Here is an 18,580-nt window from a genome sequence, read left to right as displayed (position 1 = left end):
CTATGAGAACAAAGTGTGGACTTTGGTTGACTTGCCAGATGATCGGCAAGCCATCGAGAATAAATGGATATTCAAGAAGAAGACTGACGCTGACGATAATGTTACTGTCTATAAAGCTCGACTTGTTGCAAAAGGTTTTCGACAAGTTCAAGGGATTGACTACGATGAGACCTTCTCACCCATAGCGATGCTTAAGTCTGTTCGAATCATGTTAGCAATTGCCGCATTTTATGATTATGAAATTTGGCAAATGGATGTCAAAACTGCATTCCTGAATGGATTTCTGGAAGAAGAGTTGTATATGATGCAACCGGAAGGTTTTGTTGATCCAAAGGGAGCTAACAAAGTGTGCAAGCTCCAGCGATCCATTTATGGACTGGTGCAAGCCTCTCGGAGTTGGAATAAACGTTTTGATAGTGTGATCAAAGCATATGGTTTTATACAGACTTTTGGGGAAGCCTGTATCTACAAAAAAGTGAGTGGGAGCTCTGTAGCATTTCTGATATTATATGTGGATGACATATTGTTGATTGGAAATGATATAGAATTTCTGGATAGCATAAAAGGATATTTGAATAAGAGTTTTTCAATGAAAGACCTTGGTGAAGCTGCTTATATATTAGGCATCAAGATCTATAGAGATAGATTGAGACGCTTAATTGGACTTTCACAAAGCACATACCTTGACAAAGTTTTGAAGAAGTTCAAAATGGATCAAGCAAAGAAAGGGTTCATGCCCGTGTTACAAGGTATAAAGTTGAGTAAGACTCAATGCCCGACCACTGTAGAAGATAGAGAGAAAATGAAAGATGTTCCCTATGCTTCAGCCATAGGCTCTGTCATGTATGCAATGCTGTGTACTAGACCTGATGTGTGCCTTGCTATTAGTTTAGCAGGTAGGTACCAAAGTAATCCAGGAGTGGATCACTGGACAGCAGTCAAGAACATCCTGAAATACCTGAAAAGGACGAAGGATATGTTTCTCTTTTATTGAGGTAACAAAGAGCTCGTCGTAAATGGTTACGTCGATGCAAGCTTTGACACTGATCCAGACGATTCTAAATCACAAACCGGATACATGTTTTTATTAAACGGTGGAGCTGTCAGTTGGTGCAGTTCTAAACAAAGCGTCGTAGCGGGATCTACATGTGAAGCGGAGTACATAACTACTTCGGAAGCAGCAAATGAAGGAGTCTGGATGAAGGAGTTCATATCCGATCTAGGTGTCATACCTAGTGCATCTGGTCCAATGAAAATCTTTTGTGACAATACTGGTGCAATTGCTTTGGCAAAGGAATCCAGATTTCACAAGAGAACCAAGCACATCAAGAGACGCTTCAACTCTATCTGGGATCAAGTCCAGGTGGGAGACATAGAGATTTGCAAGATACATACTGATCTGAATGTTGCAGATCCGTTGACTAAGCCTCTTCCACGAGTAAAACATGATCAACACCAAGGCTCCATGGGTGTTAGAATCATTACTGTGTAATCTAGATTATTGACTCTAGTGCAAGTGGGAGACTGAAGGAAATATTCCCTAGAGGCAATAATAAAGTTATTATTTATTTCATTATATCATGATAAATGTTTATTATTCATGCTAGAATTGTATTAACCGGAAACATGATACATGTGTGAATACATAGACAAACAAAGTGTCACTAGTATGCCTCTACTTGACTAGCTCGTTGATCAAAGATGGTTATGTTTCCTAGCCATAGACAAAGAGTTGTCATTTGATTAACGGGATCACATCATTAGGAGAATGATGTGATTGACTTGACCCATTCCGTTAGCTTAGCACTTGATCGTTTAGTTTGTTGCTATTGCTTTCTTCATGACTTATACATGTTCCTATGACTATGAGATTATGCAACTCCCGTTTACCGGAGGAACACTTTGTCTGCTAAAAAACGTCACAACGTAACTGGGTGATTATAAAGGTGCTCTACAGGTGTCTCCGAAGGTACTTGTTGGGTTGGCGTATTTCGAGATTAGTATTTGTCACTCCGATTACTGGAGAGGTATCTCTGGGCCCACTTGGTAATACATATCACTTAAGCCTTGCAAGCATTGCAACTAATGATTTAGTTGCGGGATGATGTGTTACAGAACGAGTAAAGAGACTTGTTGGTAACGAGATTGAACTAGGTATTGAGATACCGACGATGGAATCTCCGATAAGTAACATACCGATGACAAAGGGAACAACGTATGTTGTTATGCGGTTTGACCGATAAAGATCTTCATACAATATGTAGGAGCCAATATGAGCATCCAGGTTCCGCTATCGGTTATTGACTGGAGACGTGTCTTGATCATGTCTACATAGTTCTCGAACCCGTAGGGTCCGCATGCTTAAAGTTCGATGACGGTTATATTATGAGTTTATGGTTTTTGATGTACCGAAGGTAGTTAGGAGTCTCGGATGTGATCACGGACATGACTAGGAGTCTCTAAATGTTCGAGACGTAAAGATCGATATATTGGACGACTATATTTGGATACCGGAATGGTTCCGGCTGAGATCGGGATAATACCGGAGCACCGGGAGGTTATCGGAACCCCCCGGGAGGTATATGGGCCTTAATGGGCTTTAGTGGAAAGGAGGAGAAAGGAGCAAGGGAGGGGCGCGCCCCCAGGCCTAATCCGAATTGGGAGGGGGGCCGGCCCCCCTTTCCTTCCTCCCTCCTTCCTCTTCCTTCCCTCTCCCTCTCCAAATAGGAAAAGGAGGAGTCCTACTCCCGGTGGGAGTAGGACTCCCCCCTTGGGCACGCCTCCTCCCCTTGGCCGCCCCTCTCCTCCCCTCCTTTATATACGGAGGAGAGGGGCACCCCATAGACACAACAATTGATCTCTTGGATCTTTTAGCCGTGTGCGGTGCCCCTCTTCATCATAGTCACCTCGATAATATCATAGTGGTGCTTAGGCGAAGCCCTGCGACGGTAGAACATCAACACCGTCACCACGCCGTCGTGCTGACGGAACTCTCCCTCAAAGCTCGGCTGGATTGGAGTTCGAGGGACGTCATCGAGTTGAACGTGTGCAGAACTCGAAGGTGCCGTGCGTTCGGTACTTGATTGGTCGGATCGTTAAGACGTACGACTACATCAACCGTGTTGTGCTAACGCTTCTGTTTTCGGTCTACGAGGGTATGTGGACACACTCTCCCTCTCGTTGCTATGCATCACCATGATCTTGCGTGTGAGTAGGATTTTTTTTTTGAAATTACTACGTTCCCCAACATATACATGGGCACAATACTATTCATCTATTTATATCGAACTTTTCTACCTCGACACAACTCAATAGTAGTTCATGTATAACACATTCATTGATACATTATTTGATCAATTATACAAATAACAACAAATTTTTGGGTATAACTAGCAACATTAACAATTAAAAATGTACATTTACATTAAATGTACAAATTTATCTTGTATTTATCGTATTCACCATTACAAGTACATTTCTTGCACTGCACTAAAATGTATTTTGTTACAAAATTTGTCTATATATTTATTTGTGGTGTTTTTTATAAGTTACTTTGTTACAATAGGTTAGTAAAGAGCAAACCAAAACTTTCACATTATTCCAGCAAATTACATATGCATGTGATGTCTTATAATGTGTTTATATGTATAATTAAATATCTGTAGAACCTACTACGGTGATTTTAGAGTATATGGGTCTAGCAAAAAATATGAGATGTCTGGAATTCAAGGATATGGTTCTCTCCTCCATCTCAAATCTCTATCTCATGTGCGCAAAGCTACAATTTTTCATCCGCACCTCCTTCTAGCTCGGCGGACAAGGCCATCACCTCTCACCTCCCTCCCACCATCTTTCCTTACCTCCATTACTTGAACTCATGTGAAAGAAGCCCATGCTAATGCATTGCCATTACTTGAACTCATACATATTTATGACTTAAAATCTTAGCATGCATCCGCAAATACTAAGAATTTATCAAGGTGGACCCAACCATAGCATTATTAAGATTATGGTCATGCTTATCCCACATTCTTTGACTCCTCCACCTAGCCCGGCAATATCCCTCGCTCTAGCCACTCTATGCATGTTCATCTCAATACACTTCTAACCCTCAACTATGATCTAATGAAAATGTGGGGTGTTGGATAGATGTAGTAGTGATGTATGTAGATTTTGGAGAGAAGAGAGTAAAGAGAGAGGGGGTGAATATCAGAATAAAGGGGGGGATGGAGGAAGAAGAGAGGGTGATAAGGACAGAAGAAGGGGAGGTCAATTATTTTGGCACAAATTTTAGTAGCGTTCCGAGCGCTGCTAGTTTTCAAATGTTAGCAGTGTTCACTAAGTTCAAACGCGTTGGTTGGTAAGACCCACGTGCCTGTCAGTGCTCAGTCTGCCAGACATCAAAGTAGCAGCGCTAATAGTGCATGCTGCTACTTAGGGTGACACTGGCGGTGTTTGTCTGTCACACGCTTCTACTTATTTATGGCACAACAACTAGTTTCATGTACTAGGCTTGTAGCGCCTTGTGCCCAAGAACGCGCTAATGTGTTCATGTCTGCAGTGCCCTCCTTTTCTCGGGCGTTGCTGGTAGTTAGTGTAATTAGCGCTTGAGCTCTGTTTGAGCTGAACGCTGCTACTAGTAAAATCCTATAAGGGGGTTTCCTACTAGTGGGCAATGTGCCGGTCCCCTAGAAGAGAGGGGAGAGAGCATGCTTCTTCGTATTCCTTGGCCTCCCCCCTAGCTGGGATAATGATCCCCCCTCTGGTCCTTAGTGTTCATGGGCCACGTAGGATGAGTGCCCCCTCCGAGATTATATCTAACCGGAGGCAAACAAATTTTGGATGCTGGAATCGGAGTCACGTCATTGTTTCATTTACCATCGGAGATCCGTGGCCCAAAAAGTGCAAAAAATAGGGTTGTTCCAAAACTACGGGTCAGGTTTGCGATAAATTGGAAGTTCCCTTGGCCACGAGGGTGGAGGCCAGAGGTCCGCGACGGGTGGACGTGTGGCCCCCTGAAGAACCCCCCCCCCCTCTAGGCGGGCTTCAGCCCATGTTAACCTCCTCGTGACATATGTTCATTCGAATTTTTTATCCTAGAGAAATATTATTTCTGCAACATCCAAAAACACTAGAAAACAATGACTAGCACTTGAAACTAGATTAATATGTTAGTTGTTAGTCCAATAAAGGTGATAGAAAATTGTGCCAAAAGTATGTGTAAATGGTATAAATAAAGAATAGACATAACACAAATTATAAATACGTTTGAGATGTATCATCTGCCTCGACCTCTAGCTTATAGCTTAAGCGAAAAAAGTGACCATATAATGGCCATGTGTGAGGGCCCTAATTTCCCTAGCATAGATCATCTATAGTCAATCCTCTAAAATTTACAAATGGGGGGACTTTTTGATTTGAGGACCTACGTGCTATCCCATCCCCCAAAAGATTAGTTCCCCATTTATAATGCAGCCCCCTCCCCCCCACCCCCCCCCTCCCCCCCCACCCCCCCCCCCCCCGGGCCCAAACCTGCTCTACATTGGGAACTTGCTAGCAAAATAGGGAGACTCCACATGCCTTCCCGCTTGACCATAGCCATCTTGCTCATCCCCGACACTAGCTGCCTTTGCTCGCCCCGCCGTATGACCGTCGCTAGCCCCAATGACCGCCGAATGGACAAACCCAACCCCACCGCACCCCTTTGGGCACAAATTATGGCTATGTTTTAGCTGTTTCTTGGATTGGATGAAGTTCAGTTATGTTCGTATTTGATATATTTTTTATGTTTGTGTTGAAACATGTTGCATTTGTTGGATTGTTTGAGCAAGCATTTGGATCAATTGACCAAAAAAAAAATTGGGGAATGAGCTATATGAGCAATAGTTTAGTTCCTTAAAAAAATTAAGAATTAAAGGATGTAGGGGTTAAGTTATTATGGATCGGCTAGAGATGCTTTTAGGACTGTCCCTAAATCTAAGGCATGATTGTTTGAAGTGATAGCAAGTGTGAAGGCAACAGAGAGAAAAAGGAACAAGAAGTATAACCTGCCTTAGTCTTAGAAATTAAACTCAAATCTTGTAATGGTTCTGTCGTACTTGTGTATGCTATGTAATCTATTGATGACTTTCACATCATTGCCTTATATCAACTTCAATAAATATTTTTTTTGTGAATGAATTTCAATAAACATACTATGTGCATCACAAGATGAAGAGTCCTGTTGTTTCAACCGTCTTTCAAATAAAAAGTAGAGTCTTACCTTCCATCAGGTACAGTACAATGTACAACAGTTTTACACTGAGCTCATTTGTAATGAACAAAGCTCGAATGCAAGATTACCACATACACAATGGAGTAGTAAGGTACAAAGGAATGCTTCTCAGGTTCAATGTGAACACCTCGAATCGCAAAACAGATACCGTAGGACAAACCAACCGGCCAAAATTATCATTCAGAAAATCAATCAAAATCCACTCTATGCCATTTTTCCTCAATTAGGAGGAGTCAAGAACAAAGTATCTTATACTTCATTCCGTGTTTTTTGTTTCATCCAACAAACAAACCAATCTCAACCAAACCAGACTCAACCCAGCCGCCATCACCGCCATCCGCGGCGGTGTTTCTCCGTGATCAATTAACGGAGAAAGGCGGGCAGTTAGTCCAAAAAGGCTATAAAAACAAGCCATCTCGTACATCTAAAGCTCACGCCAAAAAAAGAGAAAAGAGGCACGGATAAGCTTATCACCAGAAGAGGTAGTACAAAACCAGCAGAACCAGCGCAATGAAAATCTGGTCCCTCAAAGGAACAGTCTTGGGAGGACGGTCAATGCAGCTAGCGTGCCGCCCGACCTCACAGAGACGCAGGTCTCCTGGAGAGTACAAGAGTTCCAGAGACATGAACGGGTTTGGCTCGTCGGTCAGCTCGAACAGTATCTCGCCAACAGCGCTCTTGAACTCCCCATTGGACCATTCCTGAGCAAATTCAGAGCAAACACACTGTCATACTCCACACCTGGAAGCCGGAACAGACATATTGCAAGCGCGTATATACATGGCCGAAGCTGTTCAGAGCAGACTACTGCTCATGCTCCACACTTGGTGGCACAGAGGATTGGGACAGAAATGGGCCAGATAGTGCACTGTATTATGAACAGGCATTTTACTTGGCAAAATTTGAGCTTATTAACAGGTTAAGTAAGTGAAAAGTATGCCATAGTTTAGCATGATACCTGAATCTGCTTGCCGATCGTAACAAGCGCAGAGCCAGCCGGCAGATTGAAAAAGGTCGACCCGCCCAGGTTCCGGAGGCAAATTTGCTGGTCGCGTCCGGAGAGGTGGACGCTCAGGGCGTACGAGTCTGGACGATCGGTGGTGCCAAACTCTCCCCAACGTGTTTTCAACTTGTTGCAGTTATACAGCGTTAGACAGAGAACCGATGGGGCTTCTCTAGGCAGAGCAGAGTCTTTCGGGTTCTTGACGTTGTCAGATAGAACTGTGACCACACATCTTGCGAGGTCCTCCATTTTAGACGCGATAACGTCCATCTTCTCCCTGCCAACAGTAGAAGATCTCATGTCAGGGCATATGAGATCAATGTTTAGACCATATCTTCCTAACACACGCATCAGAGTTTTTTGTTCCGTGTTCTTGACAATTGTCACTCATTAGTAGCGAAACATAGTAATGCGTACTCCCTCCGTAAACTAATATAAGAGCGTTTATCACTATTTAGTGATCTAAACGCTCTTATATTAGTTTACAGAGGGGGTACATCTTAAGAGACAGACTCTAATGGCTTATGCACCATTTGTCACCTGCATTTGGAGATTACTTGCCACTTCTATTTTCTAGCAGGGTTTCATGAAATTTTTGATCCTAGGCAAATGATCTGACAGCCAATAGTTCATTTCTGCAGAAGTGAAGGAAGGTGGATTGTGTTTCATCTTGTAATATATGGCATGATATGATGGTGTCACTTTACTCTTCGTTCTTATGTACTCCCTCTGAAGTTAGTACAAAGTTGAGTCATCTATTTTGGAACGGAGGGAGTATGGGTTTTCGGTGTTCCCCACCCAATGCATGTTTGGGAGCTCGGGTGATCCATACAAGATCAATGTACTTCCTAGTGCTTGCTTACTCCATTTTTCATACCAAAATATCGTGGGAATTTTTGCCTCCACCCCCGTGGACTCCACAGAACAACTCTGAATGTTTCCTCAGCAAAAATAAGCTCTGAATCTTTTATTTCATCAGTGTCAGAGAAACAAAGAACCAATGCACCAAATAGTTTGGTAATTCGACTTCGTCGAATACGTTGTGACGGCAGTTCGAAGCTCTGATCGACAATATATAATTGGAATTTTACTTTGAACAGTATTATGATCAAATTCCACTTGCCCAAAAGGAGCTCTAGAACTTCCATGTCAGCTGCAGCTAGGTAGGCAGTTTGGCAATGCGCAGCGGACCAGCGGTAGCTCCAAATACGACGAGACGAGGCAGCACCAGAGACAAAACTTACTACAAGGTGGTAGCAATAATCACCTGAACGCTCGGTACGTCGAGCCGGGCAGGGCCGCCTCCAGCAACCGATCCACCTCCGAGCTCACCGGCCATGGCAAGTAGAGCTCCTCCCCGACGACCCGATCCCTCCTCTGGAACAACCTCCCCAGCTCCCGCTTCACCCGCTCCGGCGCCCCGAACACCGCCTCCCCGGCCTCCACGGCAGCGCGCACCTCGCCGGCCCCGACCGTCCCGCCCACGCGGAACGCGCCGGCCTCCGCGGCGGCGCCAACAGCCGTCCGCGCGGCGGCCGCCTCGCCCGACAGCAGGCCCCGCGATTGGATGTCCGGGGCCGGCGGGGGAGCCGGGAAGTCGAAGCGCTTCTTCCTGGGCAGGGGCAGGGTGAGGGCGGGGACGCGCTGGGAGGCCTCGAGGAACTCGGCGAGGACGAGCTCGTCGGCCGCGGCGGAGCGCGCGCCACGGGCCGTCCGGATCGGCGTGGGCGGCGGCGCGCGGGAGCGGATGCGGGGGCGCCGCGGAGCCCTCGACGTCGACGTCGCCGTCATGGTGGGGTGGCGCCGGCCGGCGAACGATCGGGTGGGAATCCTCGGAAGGTTGCTGCTGCTTGATCGGCCAGCCAGCCAGGCTGGTGGAGGTTGCGTGGGTTTAAAGAAACGGTGGGGACGGGAAGGGGTCGGGGCCTCGTGGGGCGACCCGCGCCGTCGGATCTCGGATGCGTCGAATCGTGGGGGAGGAAGTGGTGGGAAAGTGGCGGCAGCACGACCGCCGACGACTTTTGAGAGGCTGGCCCTGGCCCATGGGAGGAAGGTGAGAGAGAGTGCGGTGGGGATGCCTCATGCCAACGTGGCGCATGAGAGGATGGAAACGGCACGGCGATCACCGGAGACAATGGCAAGGAAGAGTCAAATGAAGATTGGAAGTTGACAAATGACGAAACGCGCTGTAGTGACCTCCTGCCCCCTATGACTATGAGCATCGCTTCCGGAAAACTGTTCTTAGCGGCAAGGGTACTTAAAAAAAAAAAAGGTTAAGACCCCCTGCTTCTGTATCAATCGATGCATGTAGTCATTTTTATTACTTACTCAACAAAGGTCTGACAAGAATGTACATCAAGTCACCGAAGCCACCACTTATACCTACAAACGCGATAATGTGGAGTGATCTCACTCTCCATATCGAAAACAGGTGTCGTCGCCGATCCATCTACATAACGTATCGGAACCAACAATCGGTGCAGTAGATCTAAAGCGTACACCACATGCACACGTTCTAGAAACCCCCATCATCACCGAACCGCTGACCCATCTTCAGGAGAAAGATCTGCATCATCATTGCCAGTCCGGCCATCCGTTGACGCCACTACGACGCCCAACGGCACCCCCTCCCTATGCTGGTCCATCCAGATGCGAAGACTTTGAAAGATCTGTCGCGTGTAGCACCTGCCAAACATGAAGATCTGTCGCATGCGAAGACTCTGGAAGATCTGTCGCGCGTAGCACCTGTCGGCCAGGCATGACTTGACGTCACCATCGAAGCTCCGTGCAAGATGAAGACGCTGCACCTCCTGCCTCTGTCTTCCAATGCTGCTCCGCAAACGATACTCCCAAGAGAGAAACGACAGCGCAGTGCCGCCATCGACTGATCTGGAAAATCAGATCCTAGGGTTTCCCCTAGAGCAGCACGAGTGGGTCGACAATAGTTACAGGACGATGTCTTCAACAAGGTAACGGCACACAACGCCGCCATCGTCCACCGTCCGCTGGGTTTTCGCTGGCAACTATGTCTCCCCGACTCACAGCCTGGACTAGATGACAGATCTGGAGATCCGATCACCCAGCCTCAGGCCGACCACCTCCGACGTAGGAGATGACCACCACATCCGTAATCCTCGTGATGCGATGCAGATCCGGAGTGCCACCGCGAGCCATCGCCGAAGCCGACGAGATGTAGCAGACTGAGGACGAAAACAGCAGCCGCCCGCCTAGACCCAAAGGTTCCAGATCGAGCCCGGGATGCGCCCGGCTACCGATGCTGCCATCTCCTACCAATCCCGCCGGCTGCAGCACATCCCCCGCCCAGCCCCCCTCCCGACGCACCTCGGCCGCCGCTGCTCGCCATCCTCATCGCAAGGAGGTCCAGGTCAGGCTGCCGCCGCCTCAGATCTCGGGACGCCAGAGGAGGTCCACCACCGCCGCACCACAGGGCCTTCGCCCGGCAACGTTGCCGGTGGCGGAGGAGGGAGGGGAGGTGCGGGAGGACGAGGGGAGGCTGGGTGGTGGCCACTCGGTGCGGCCCGACGGCGGCTTCATGGGGTCGGAGGGGACGTGTGGTTCGATGTGGAGGCGACCTCCCTGTCTGCGGCAATAACGGTGAGAAATCCACTACTCTACATATACTAATGTTGACTTTAACAATAACTATGTTTAATGCAATTAATTTTGATTCTAAATTATGGTTAATGCAATCAACATGTTTATTATTGATGATGTAATGGATAGCTTATTGATGGAGCGTGAGATATTGGATATAGATGGTTGGATTGCTCCCATTATTTGCATTCATCAAACTCACACCTTTACAAGTAGTAAGTAGATTCACACCCCCACCTTTCTGCATATAAGATTTAACTTCAATCACTAAGTGGGCCCTATGTTGTATATGATGCATGCATAACGCCCCCTCTCATCTCATACATGAAGGCATGGAGAGACAAATGTGTGCCTTTTGTTTTCTCTTTGACAATTTCAATCATTCATAGCTTTTAAACTACAATTTTGTTTTTGAATTTTGTATATATTGATAATCCTAGTGCCAAGATCTTTAGAACAAGATCAATCTTGAATAGTTTTCAAGCATGTTTAAATTTCAAAGTTTCAGTCTACTTATTTCACCCATTCTATTTTAGTGTGTGAAATCGAGTTTTAAAATCTCAACATTTCAATCAGCACCTACTTTAGTGAAATATGTTACCTGAAATTTGTGAAATCGTATTTCTGAAATGAGTGAAATTATTTTTCAAATGAGCAAAATCGATGTTTTAAAATAAGTGACATCGATTAATTAAAGAAGTGAAATTCTTTTTTCGAATGAATGAAATCAGTGTTTTGAAATGAATGAGATCATTTTATAAATAAGTGATATCCATTTTTTGAATTGATAGTTTTATGCGAGTGAAACCATAAACCTGTGAAACATGTGTTTTGTTACTCATGAGAAAAAAAGTGATTTCATTCATTCTCAAAAAGTATTTTTTAAAATATTTCGAACGGGTTAATTGAAATACGTGAAATTGATTGTGTTAAAGTGTGAAATTGGCTAACTGAAACATATGAAATCAACATTTCTCAATTATATGAAGTAGATTCAGTGTGTTTGTGAAGCCGATTTGTGTTTCACTTTAACACAATTTCTGAATTGCATGTTCTTAAACTGAAAGATTATTGTGACATCATTTTTTAGATAATTGATATATGTTTTTTGAATGAAATGAAATTAGGTTTTCTTGAAATGAGTGTAATTATTGTTTTTTAACGAGTAATTCTGAAATAACTGTTTTTTCTTAAAGTGAAACGAGTGGAATTTGTTTTTTATTTTGGAATAAGTGAAATAGTTTTTAAAACCGAGTGAAATAATTTAAATCAATTTTTGAAATATGTGAAACGTGTTATTTCAATTATGAGAAGTTGATTGTCTAAATGTTTGAAACTGGTTTTGTGAAATATAACTAGAATTGAACTGTGAAAACTATAAATTTTAAACTATTAAAAATATATGTAGGATCGTTATTGTTTTATAGGTCTTTTTTGTCCTAATTCAAATATATGAATAGTTTCTAATTTGGAAATTTGGTTCAAAAGTATCCAATCATTTAAAGTGAGTGAAATCAGTTTTTTATGAGTAAATTCGGTTTTGAAAAATGAGTGAAATGTGTTATTGTAAATGCATCAAATCTTGTTTTGAATGATGCAATCATATTTTGAAATGGGTGAAATATTTGTTTGAAATTAGTTAATTATTATTTTGAATTGAGTGAAATCATCTTTTTTAGACGAGTGAAATATGTTATTTGAAATTGGTAAAATAAAATTTAGTTGAAATGTATCCGGTATTGGTATTATTTTAAAGGTCTTGGTGCGAGTAGTTCAAATATATAAAAATAGCACCGATCGGATTTATGGTTTAAAAGATATCAATCTCCAAAATTTTGGCTATGAAATTTAATAGTAGTCTTTTTTGTGGGAGAGAAACTTGTGAAGCTTTAAATGCCACGGTACTCCACCCATACAGATTCTAACAAAAGTTGCATAGACATGAGGGATCAACTACATGTTTGGATTCTCACGTATTCAAATGTGAAAATTATTGGCTGGCTTATACTCTAAATGGGTGCACCAATCTCAGCATCCAAATGAGTTGTGGGTCTTCCACCATTACATACCCTTGCAGTTACAGTTACTATTTTCGCATCATTTCGCCTCTCCTCTCTCCCCATCCGTTGGTACCGACAGTCGGCGTAAACCATCCACCGCTTCGCCTCTCTTTCTCTCCTTTCTTTGATCGTCAAATACAAAGTTCTCCACAATTCCTCTTTTGTTCATCTTCAAAGATACTCCCTCCGTAAAGAAATATAAGAGCGTTTAGATTACTACAAAAAATATATGATCTAAACGCTCTTATATTTCTTTATGGAGGGAGTACTTGAGTAGATTTGGATTGCATGGGTAAAAGTCAGATGAAAATGCACAACACCTTGACAATCCAACAAAAACAGTACAGGGCAGACAAGCTCCCATAGTAGGTGCACCTGGTGATGAGCAGACATGCTGCCATACTAGGTGGACAAAAATTTGGATTGCATGAATAACTTAGGTAACCAAAAACTGGAATCTGGCCATATTTTGCAGTGCATGGTAACTGAAACAGAAGTTGCGAAAAATAATGTAAGGAACCATCCCCTCTTTCGTGGGCACAAGCGATGAGGAAAATAGATAAAAACCAACAAGAGCAAATGGTGAGTGATGAGTGAAAACACATATTTATAGATAGTATATAGCCATGTTCAAATTCGATGCTCAAAATAGATAGATCTCCTACATAAAGATCAACATTTTGCACCTGCAAAAAAAAGATCAACATTTTGCCTCTTAACAGAATCTTCTACGCAGTAGACTGAACAAAAGTAGAGAACTCATCCAGTACCTGGACTCTCATGAGTGTTTATCAGGAAAATGCCGAAAGAGAAACACATGGTTTACTCTAGGCGGTCAAAGTGCAACGAGTAAGAAACCATACGGCCATGTAAGCCTAGACAGAAGAACGTACTGGCATCATGTTAGATATTACTATAGACCGATCAAAAGCAGAGCACTCTAGGAAGCTAATTCTGGGGCCAGTCGCCGGCGATGTCGGGAGCTAGAGAACCGGCGCCGAAGCCACCGCCAGCACCATCGGCGCCGAAACCACCGCCGACGCCACCAGAACCTCTGCCGACTGAAAGATCGTGGATGTCGTCTAGAGGAGGGGTGAATAGGCATTTTAAAATAATTACGGTTTAGGCTTGAACAAATGCGGAATAAATCTAGCGGTTAATTTGCCAAGCACAAAACCTACAACAACTAAGCTCACCTATGTGCATCAACAACTTATGCTAAGTAAGATAAACTACTAGGTGATAGCAAGATATATGACAAAAAATAATATGGTTATCACAAAGTAAAGTGCATAAGTAAAGAGTTCGGGTTAGAGATAACCGAGGCACGCGAAGACGACGATGTATCCCGAAGTTCACACACTTGCGGATGCTAATCTCCGTTTGGAGCGGTGTGGAGGCACAATGCTCCCCAAGAAGCCACCAGGGCCACCTAATCTCCTCACACCCTCGCACAATGCAAGATGTCATGATTCCACTAAGGGACCCTTGAGGACGGTCACCGAACCCGTACGAATGGCAACCCTTGGGGGCGGTCACCGAACCAGTACACTTTGGCAACCCTTGGGGGCGGTCATCGAAATCCGTCAAATTGCTCGGGGCAATCTCCACAACCTAATTGGAGACCCCGACGCTTGCCCGGAGATTTACACCACAATGATTGAGCTCCGAACACCACAAAGGTTGGGGTTAACTCCCCAATGACACCACGAAGCTTCACTACAATGAAATATGGCTCTGAGATGACCTCAACCGTCTAGGGCGCCCAAGCATCCAAGAGGAACAAGCTCAAGGGTACCAAGCACCCAAGAGTAATAAGCTTCTCAACTCGTAACTTCCACGTATCATCATGGAGAACTCAAACCTATGCACCAAATGCAATGGCAAGGGCACACGAAGTGCCCAAGTCCTTCTCTCTCAAGTCCCACCGAAGCAACAAATGCTAGGAAGGAAAATAAGAGGAAGAACGAAGGAGAGAACACGAAGAACTCCAAGTTCTAGATCCAAGGGGTCCCCCTCACATAGAGGAGAAAGAGATGTAAATGTGGATCTAGATCTTCTCTCTCTTTTCCCTCAAAAACTAGCAAGAATCCATGGAGGGATTGAGAGTTAGCAAGCTCGAAGAAGGTCAACAATGGGGAAGAACACGAGCTCAAGAGATAAGGTTCATTGAGGAAGAAGACCCCCTTTTATAGGAGGGAAAAAATCCACCCGTTATGTGCTCAGCCCGCACACGAGCGGTACTACTTCTCCACGAGCGATACTACCACTCGGGCGGAAGAAGCAGGGGAAAGGAGCAACACAACATGAACCTTGGGGCGGTAGTACCGCATATGAGCGGTACTACCGCTCACCCCAGCGGTACTACCGCTGGAGGAGCAGAACACGTGACCAAAAGAGGCAGGGCAGAGTAGTGTACAACAGCAGTAATGCAGTAGCGGTACTACTGCCCGACCGGAGCGGTACTACCGTGCCTTACTGCCGTGCAACTACTGCTAAACCCGACACGAAAAGAGTAGGACCCAAAATCGAGGCAGTAGAAGAGCGACACTGCAGCGGTACTACGGCTGAGAGCTCCAAGCGGTACTACCACTTGGGCTCGCGGTACTACCGCTGGGACCAGACAAAAGCCACTTCCAAGAAAACAAGAACTGCCATAACTTCCTCATATGAGCTCCGAATTGAGCAAACAAATGGAAGAGTGAAACCTTCAACAGAGAAGAACGGACATAACCTCCAACATCGAAAACATCATAGAAGATGCAAGTGAACTCCGTTTTCGATGAACTCGAGCTTATCATCAAGATGACCATAAGCTCTAAGACTCACAAAGAGAACCAAACAAGAACTAAGAAAGAAGATGCTAGGATGCAATGGTTTGAGCTCTCTACGAAAGATACGATCAGGCTACTCATCGAGAGCCCCCTTTGATAGTACAGTAATCGATCCTATAACCCGGTCTCCCAACTACCATCATGAGACCGGTAAAATAGAAAACCTATCAAGGGAAAACATTTGTCTTGCACATAGTCCACTTGAGTTAGATGATGACGATCTTGACTTCCTCAAGTTGGACCCCCTTTTTTGATTGTGTTGGCTCGATGAAGACTAGTTGATTGCTCCCCCATACTCCACTATGGGTGAGCCACTCTTAGGCACATCTTCATAAATCCATTGTTACCATAATGGACGGCAAGCTTCAAGCATTTGATCTCTTCATGATGCTCCATTTGACTTGCACATCGCAACCATACCATGGGATCACTTGATCCCTCAGTACATCTTGTATGCTTTGTGTGTTGATTAACTTGATTCATTCTTGACTTAATCTTGATCAACCTTGAATCCTTCCAATTCTCTTCATTTGGACGATGTCTTGAAGGTAGACATGAATGATCACACAATCTTCTTCTTTAAGACATGCTTGCAATAAGCTCAACACTTACATGACCAATCTTTGGATAATTCCTTGAATAGCACCTTGGTCGACACAAACTCTCCTTGAAACCAACACATGTACTTCAAGAAAAGCCTATGGACAAAACCTTCAAATATAACTCGCGGCAACCATTAGTCCATAAAGATTGTCATCAATTATCAAAACCAAACATGGGGGCACCGCATGTTCTTTCACCGACACCACCAGGACCGCCGCCGACACTACCAAGACGAGGAGCTTGGCCCTCAGGTCTTGGCCCCTGCAAAATGGAAGTACAATATCAACCACTTGACACAACAACATTAGGCCAGATGGTAGAAATTGCACAAATAATAAATCCACATAAAGGTAGAGTATGTGGTTTGGATCAGTTGCACCAAAAAATAAGTAATTCACACAACAATGTCTTCTTACAAGAATGAATCATTTGACTATACATACCAAGCATATAGCTCGGACATTCTAGTATTACCAGAGAGATCAAGATTGCATATATAGTATATTTGATAGCTAAAGGATCATCAAAGCATACCATTGGTGTGTGCTAATTCAAATACAAGGAATAGCTAGACGACCAAGCATTGACATAAAACAATCTGTACTTCGGCCTTGAAGTACAATACTGATAGAAAAAATAAATCAAAAGGCTAAATCTCCCAACGACTGCTTGTTTCCCCTGTGAGGGAACACGAGTACACCACTAGCAAGAACAATTCATTGCATACAAACCCCTTATACAAGGGAGATATTACACGGCAAACACATGGAAAGTAAATACAACACTAACACTATCTTTACATAAACATTTCACAACCTTAAGGACTAATTCAATCCACACAGGAACTATATGTGTTGCAAACGGGACATACATGCAGTCCAAGGATATCAAGGCATGTCAGTTACTTCTCACTAAAATAAAACAACAAGCTTGACAAGTATTCAGCACTTCACAGTTCATGAAGAAGTAGATGGGTGATTGCCAAAAGGTTGGACCCTAAGCACATCCATGCGGATGTTTGCAATTGAACATGGAAAATGAGAAAACTCGAACGAGTCAAAGACGAGGAGCACGTACCCGGCGGCGGACGTCTTCCGGAGGTGCGCGGTTCTTGCGGTCCTTACGGGAGCGGATACTGAACTTCTTCTTATGGATGGCGCAGCCTATGCACCAGCGCTCCTTGACGTAAATCTTGGGCAGATGGTAGCCTGCAACGAAGCACTTGTCGATTATGCCACAAACGCACCAAGAGTTCAGAGAAGAGGTGCGACACTGAAATTTCCAAGTTGCAGCCTTGCAAGGCAGCACTTTGATCGGCGATCACAGATCCAACAGTTAAGAACAGGAAAGAAGAAGAAATCAAAGCCACACCGTCAAGGACGGACGCCTCCGTGAAATAGCTGATGCCTTCCGGTGCCACGATGTTCTGCACCTTGTACCTCTTGATCGCCTTGTCCTGAACCACCACAAGAAAATCAACGGACCGGCGCGGCAGTTCGTGCATGAGGAGAGAGTTTTGGACTACGCGGCATGATCCAGCGTACCTTGGGGACGCACTTGCCGCAGTTGTCGTAGCGGATGAACCTGACGTGACCGCGGCCATGCTTGTTGCGGCCGCCGTTCCGGCGCTTGAAGGTCTGTGACGGTAACGGTAACACGCAGCGAGGGAAAGGGTTAGACCTGCATTGGGGTCGCATGCCGGAGTTGAGGTGAAAGTACGGGCAACCGGCTCCTTACCATGGCGGCGACGACGGCGGTCGGGCGAAATGTACGGCGCGTGGTCGGCGGCGGCGTCTCGGAGCTCCGAAGTCTCCGGGTCCTTGTAGGGTTCGATCTGCCCCAGCCAGCCGTCTTCTCGTCTTTATATAGTGAGTGGCGGGACCTAATGGCATCCCAGCTGTTCGTTCCTCGATCGACGGTCGGCAGCAGATGGGTCTAGTCAAAGGCGTATTCACTGCCTTTCCGCTTTGGCACTCGTCAACCGCTTCCAAGTGCTTCACCTTCACGTAATGGCATGTGCTGTTGCCTGTTAGCACACATGGGCCTGAGAAATCAGCACACATGGGCCTTTCTTTTTGAGAAATCAGCACACCTGGGCCTAAGAGGCCGCAACCTCATTCTGGTTCGCCAGTGGGTTGAAGTGTGCGCGTGTGTCTGCGAGAGCAACTAGTTAACGAGCGCTCCTTCGGGA

At 45.0% G+C, this 18,580-nt stretch overlaps 2 protein-coding genes across 2 annotated transcripts; both read right to left on the bottom strand.

The window, feature by feature from the left end:
* Nucleotides 1–6,244: 6,244 nt before the first annotated feature.
* Nucleotides 6,245–9,162, bottom strand: LOC123058730 (uncharacterized). Its single transcript, XM_044481422.1, has 3 exons — nt 8,545–9,162; nt 7,233–7,554; nt 6,245–6,975 (listed from the first exon to the last, which is right to left on the bottom strand). Exons 1-3 carry the CDS (start codon nt 9,066–9,068, stop codon nt 6,745–6,747), a joined length of 1,077 nt encoding a protein of 358 aa, XP_044337357.1. The 5' UTR covers nt 9,069–9,162; the 3' UTR covers nt 6,245–6,744.
* Nucleotides 9,163–13,900: 4,738 nt separating this feature from the next.
* Nucleotides 13,901–18,075, bottom strand: LOC123057020 (40S ribosomal protein S26-like). The gene is made up of 6 exons (XM_044480199.1): nt 18,070–18,075; nt 17,934–18,026; nt 17,761–17,845; nt 17,467–17,597; nt 16,587–16,650; nt 13,901–14,034 (listed from the first exon to the last, which is right to left on the bottom strand). Exons 1-6 carry the CDS (start codon nt 18,073–18,075, stop codon nt 13,901–13,903), a joined length of 513 nt encoding a protein of 170 aa, XP_044336134.1.
* Nucleotides 18,076–18,580: the final 505 nt, after the last annotated feature.

The sequence above is a fragment of the Triticum aestivum genome, chromosome 3A (assembly GCF_018294505.1).
Source record: "Triticum aestivum cultivar Chinese Spring chromosome 3A, IWGSC CS RefSeq v2.1, whole genome shotgun sequence".
Lineage (NCBI taxonomy): Eukaryota > Viridiplantae > Streptophyta > Magnoliopsida > Poales > Poaceae > Triticum > Triticum aestivum.
Note: the sequence above shows the minus strand (reverse complement) of the source record. Positions and strands in the feature narration are given on the sequence as shown.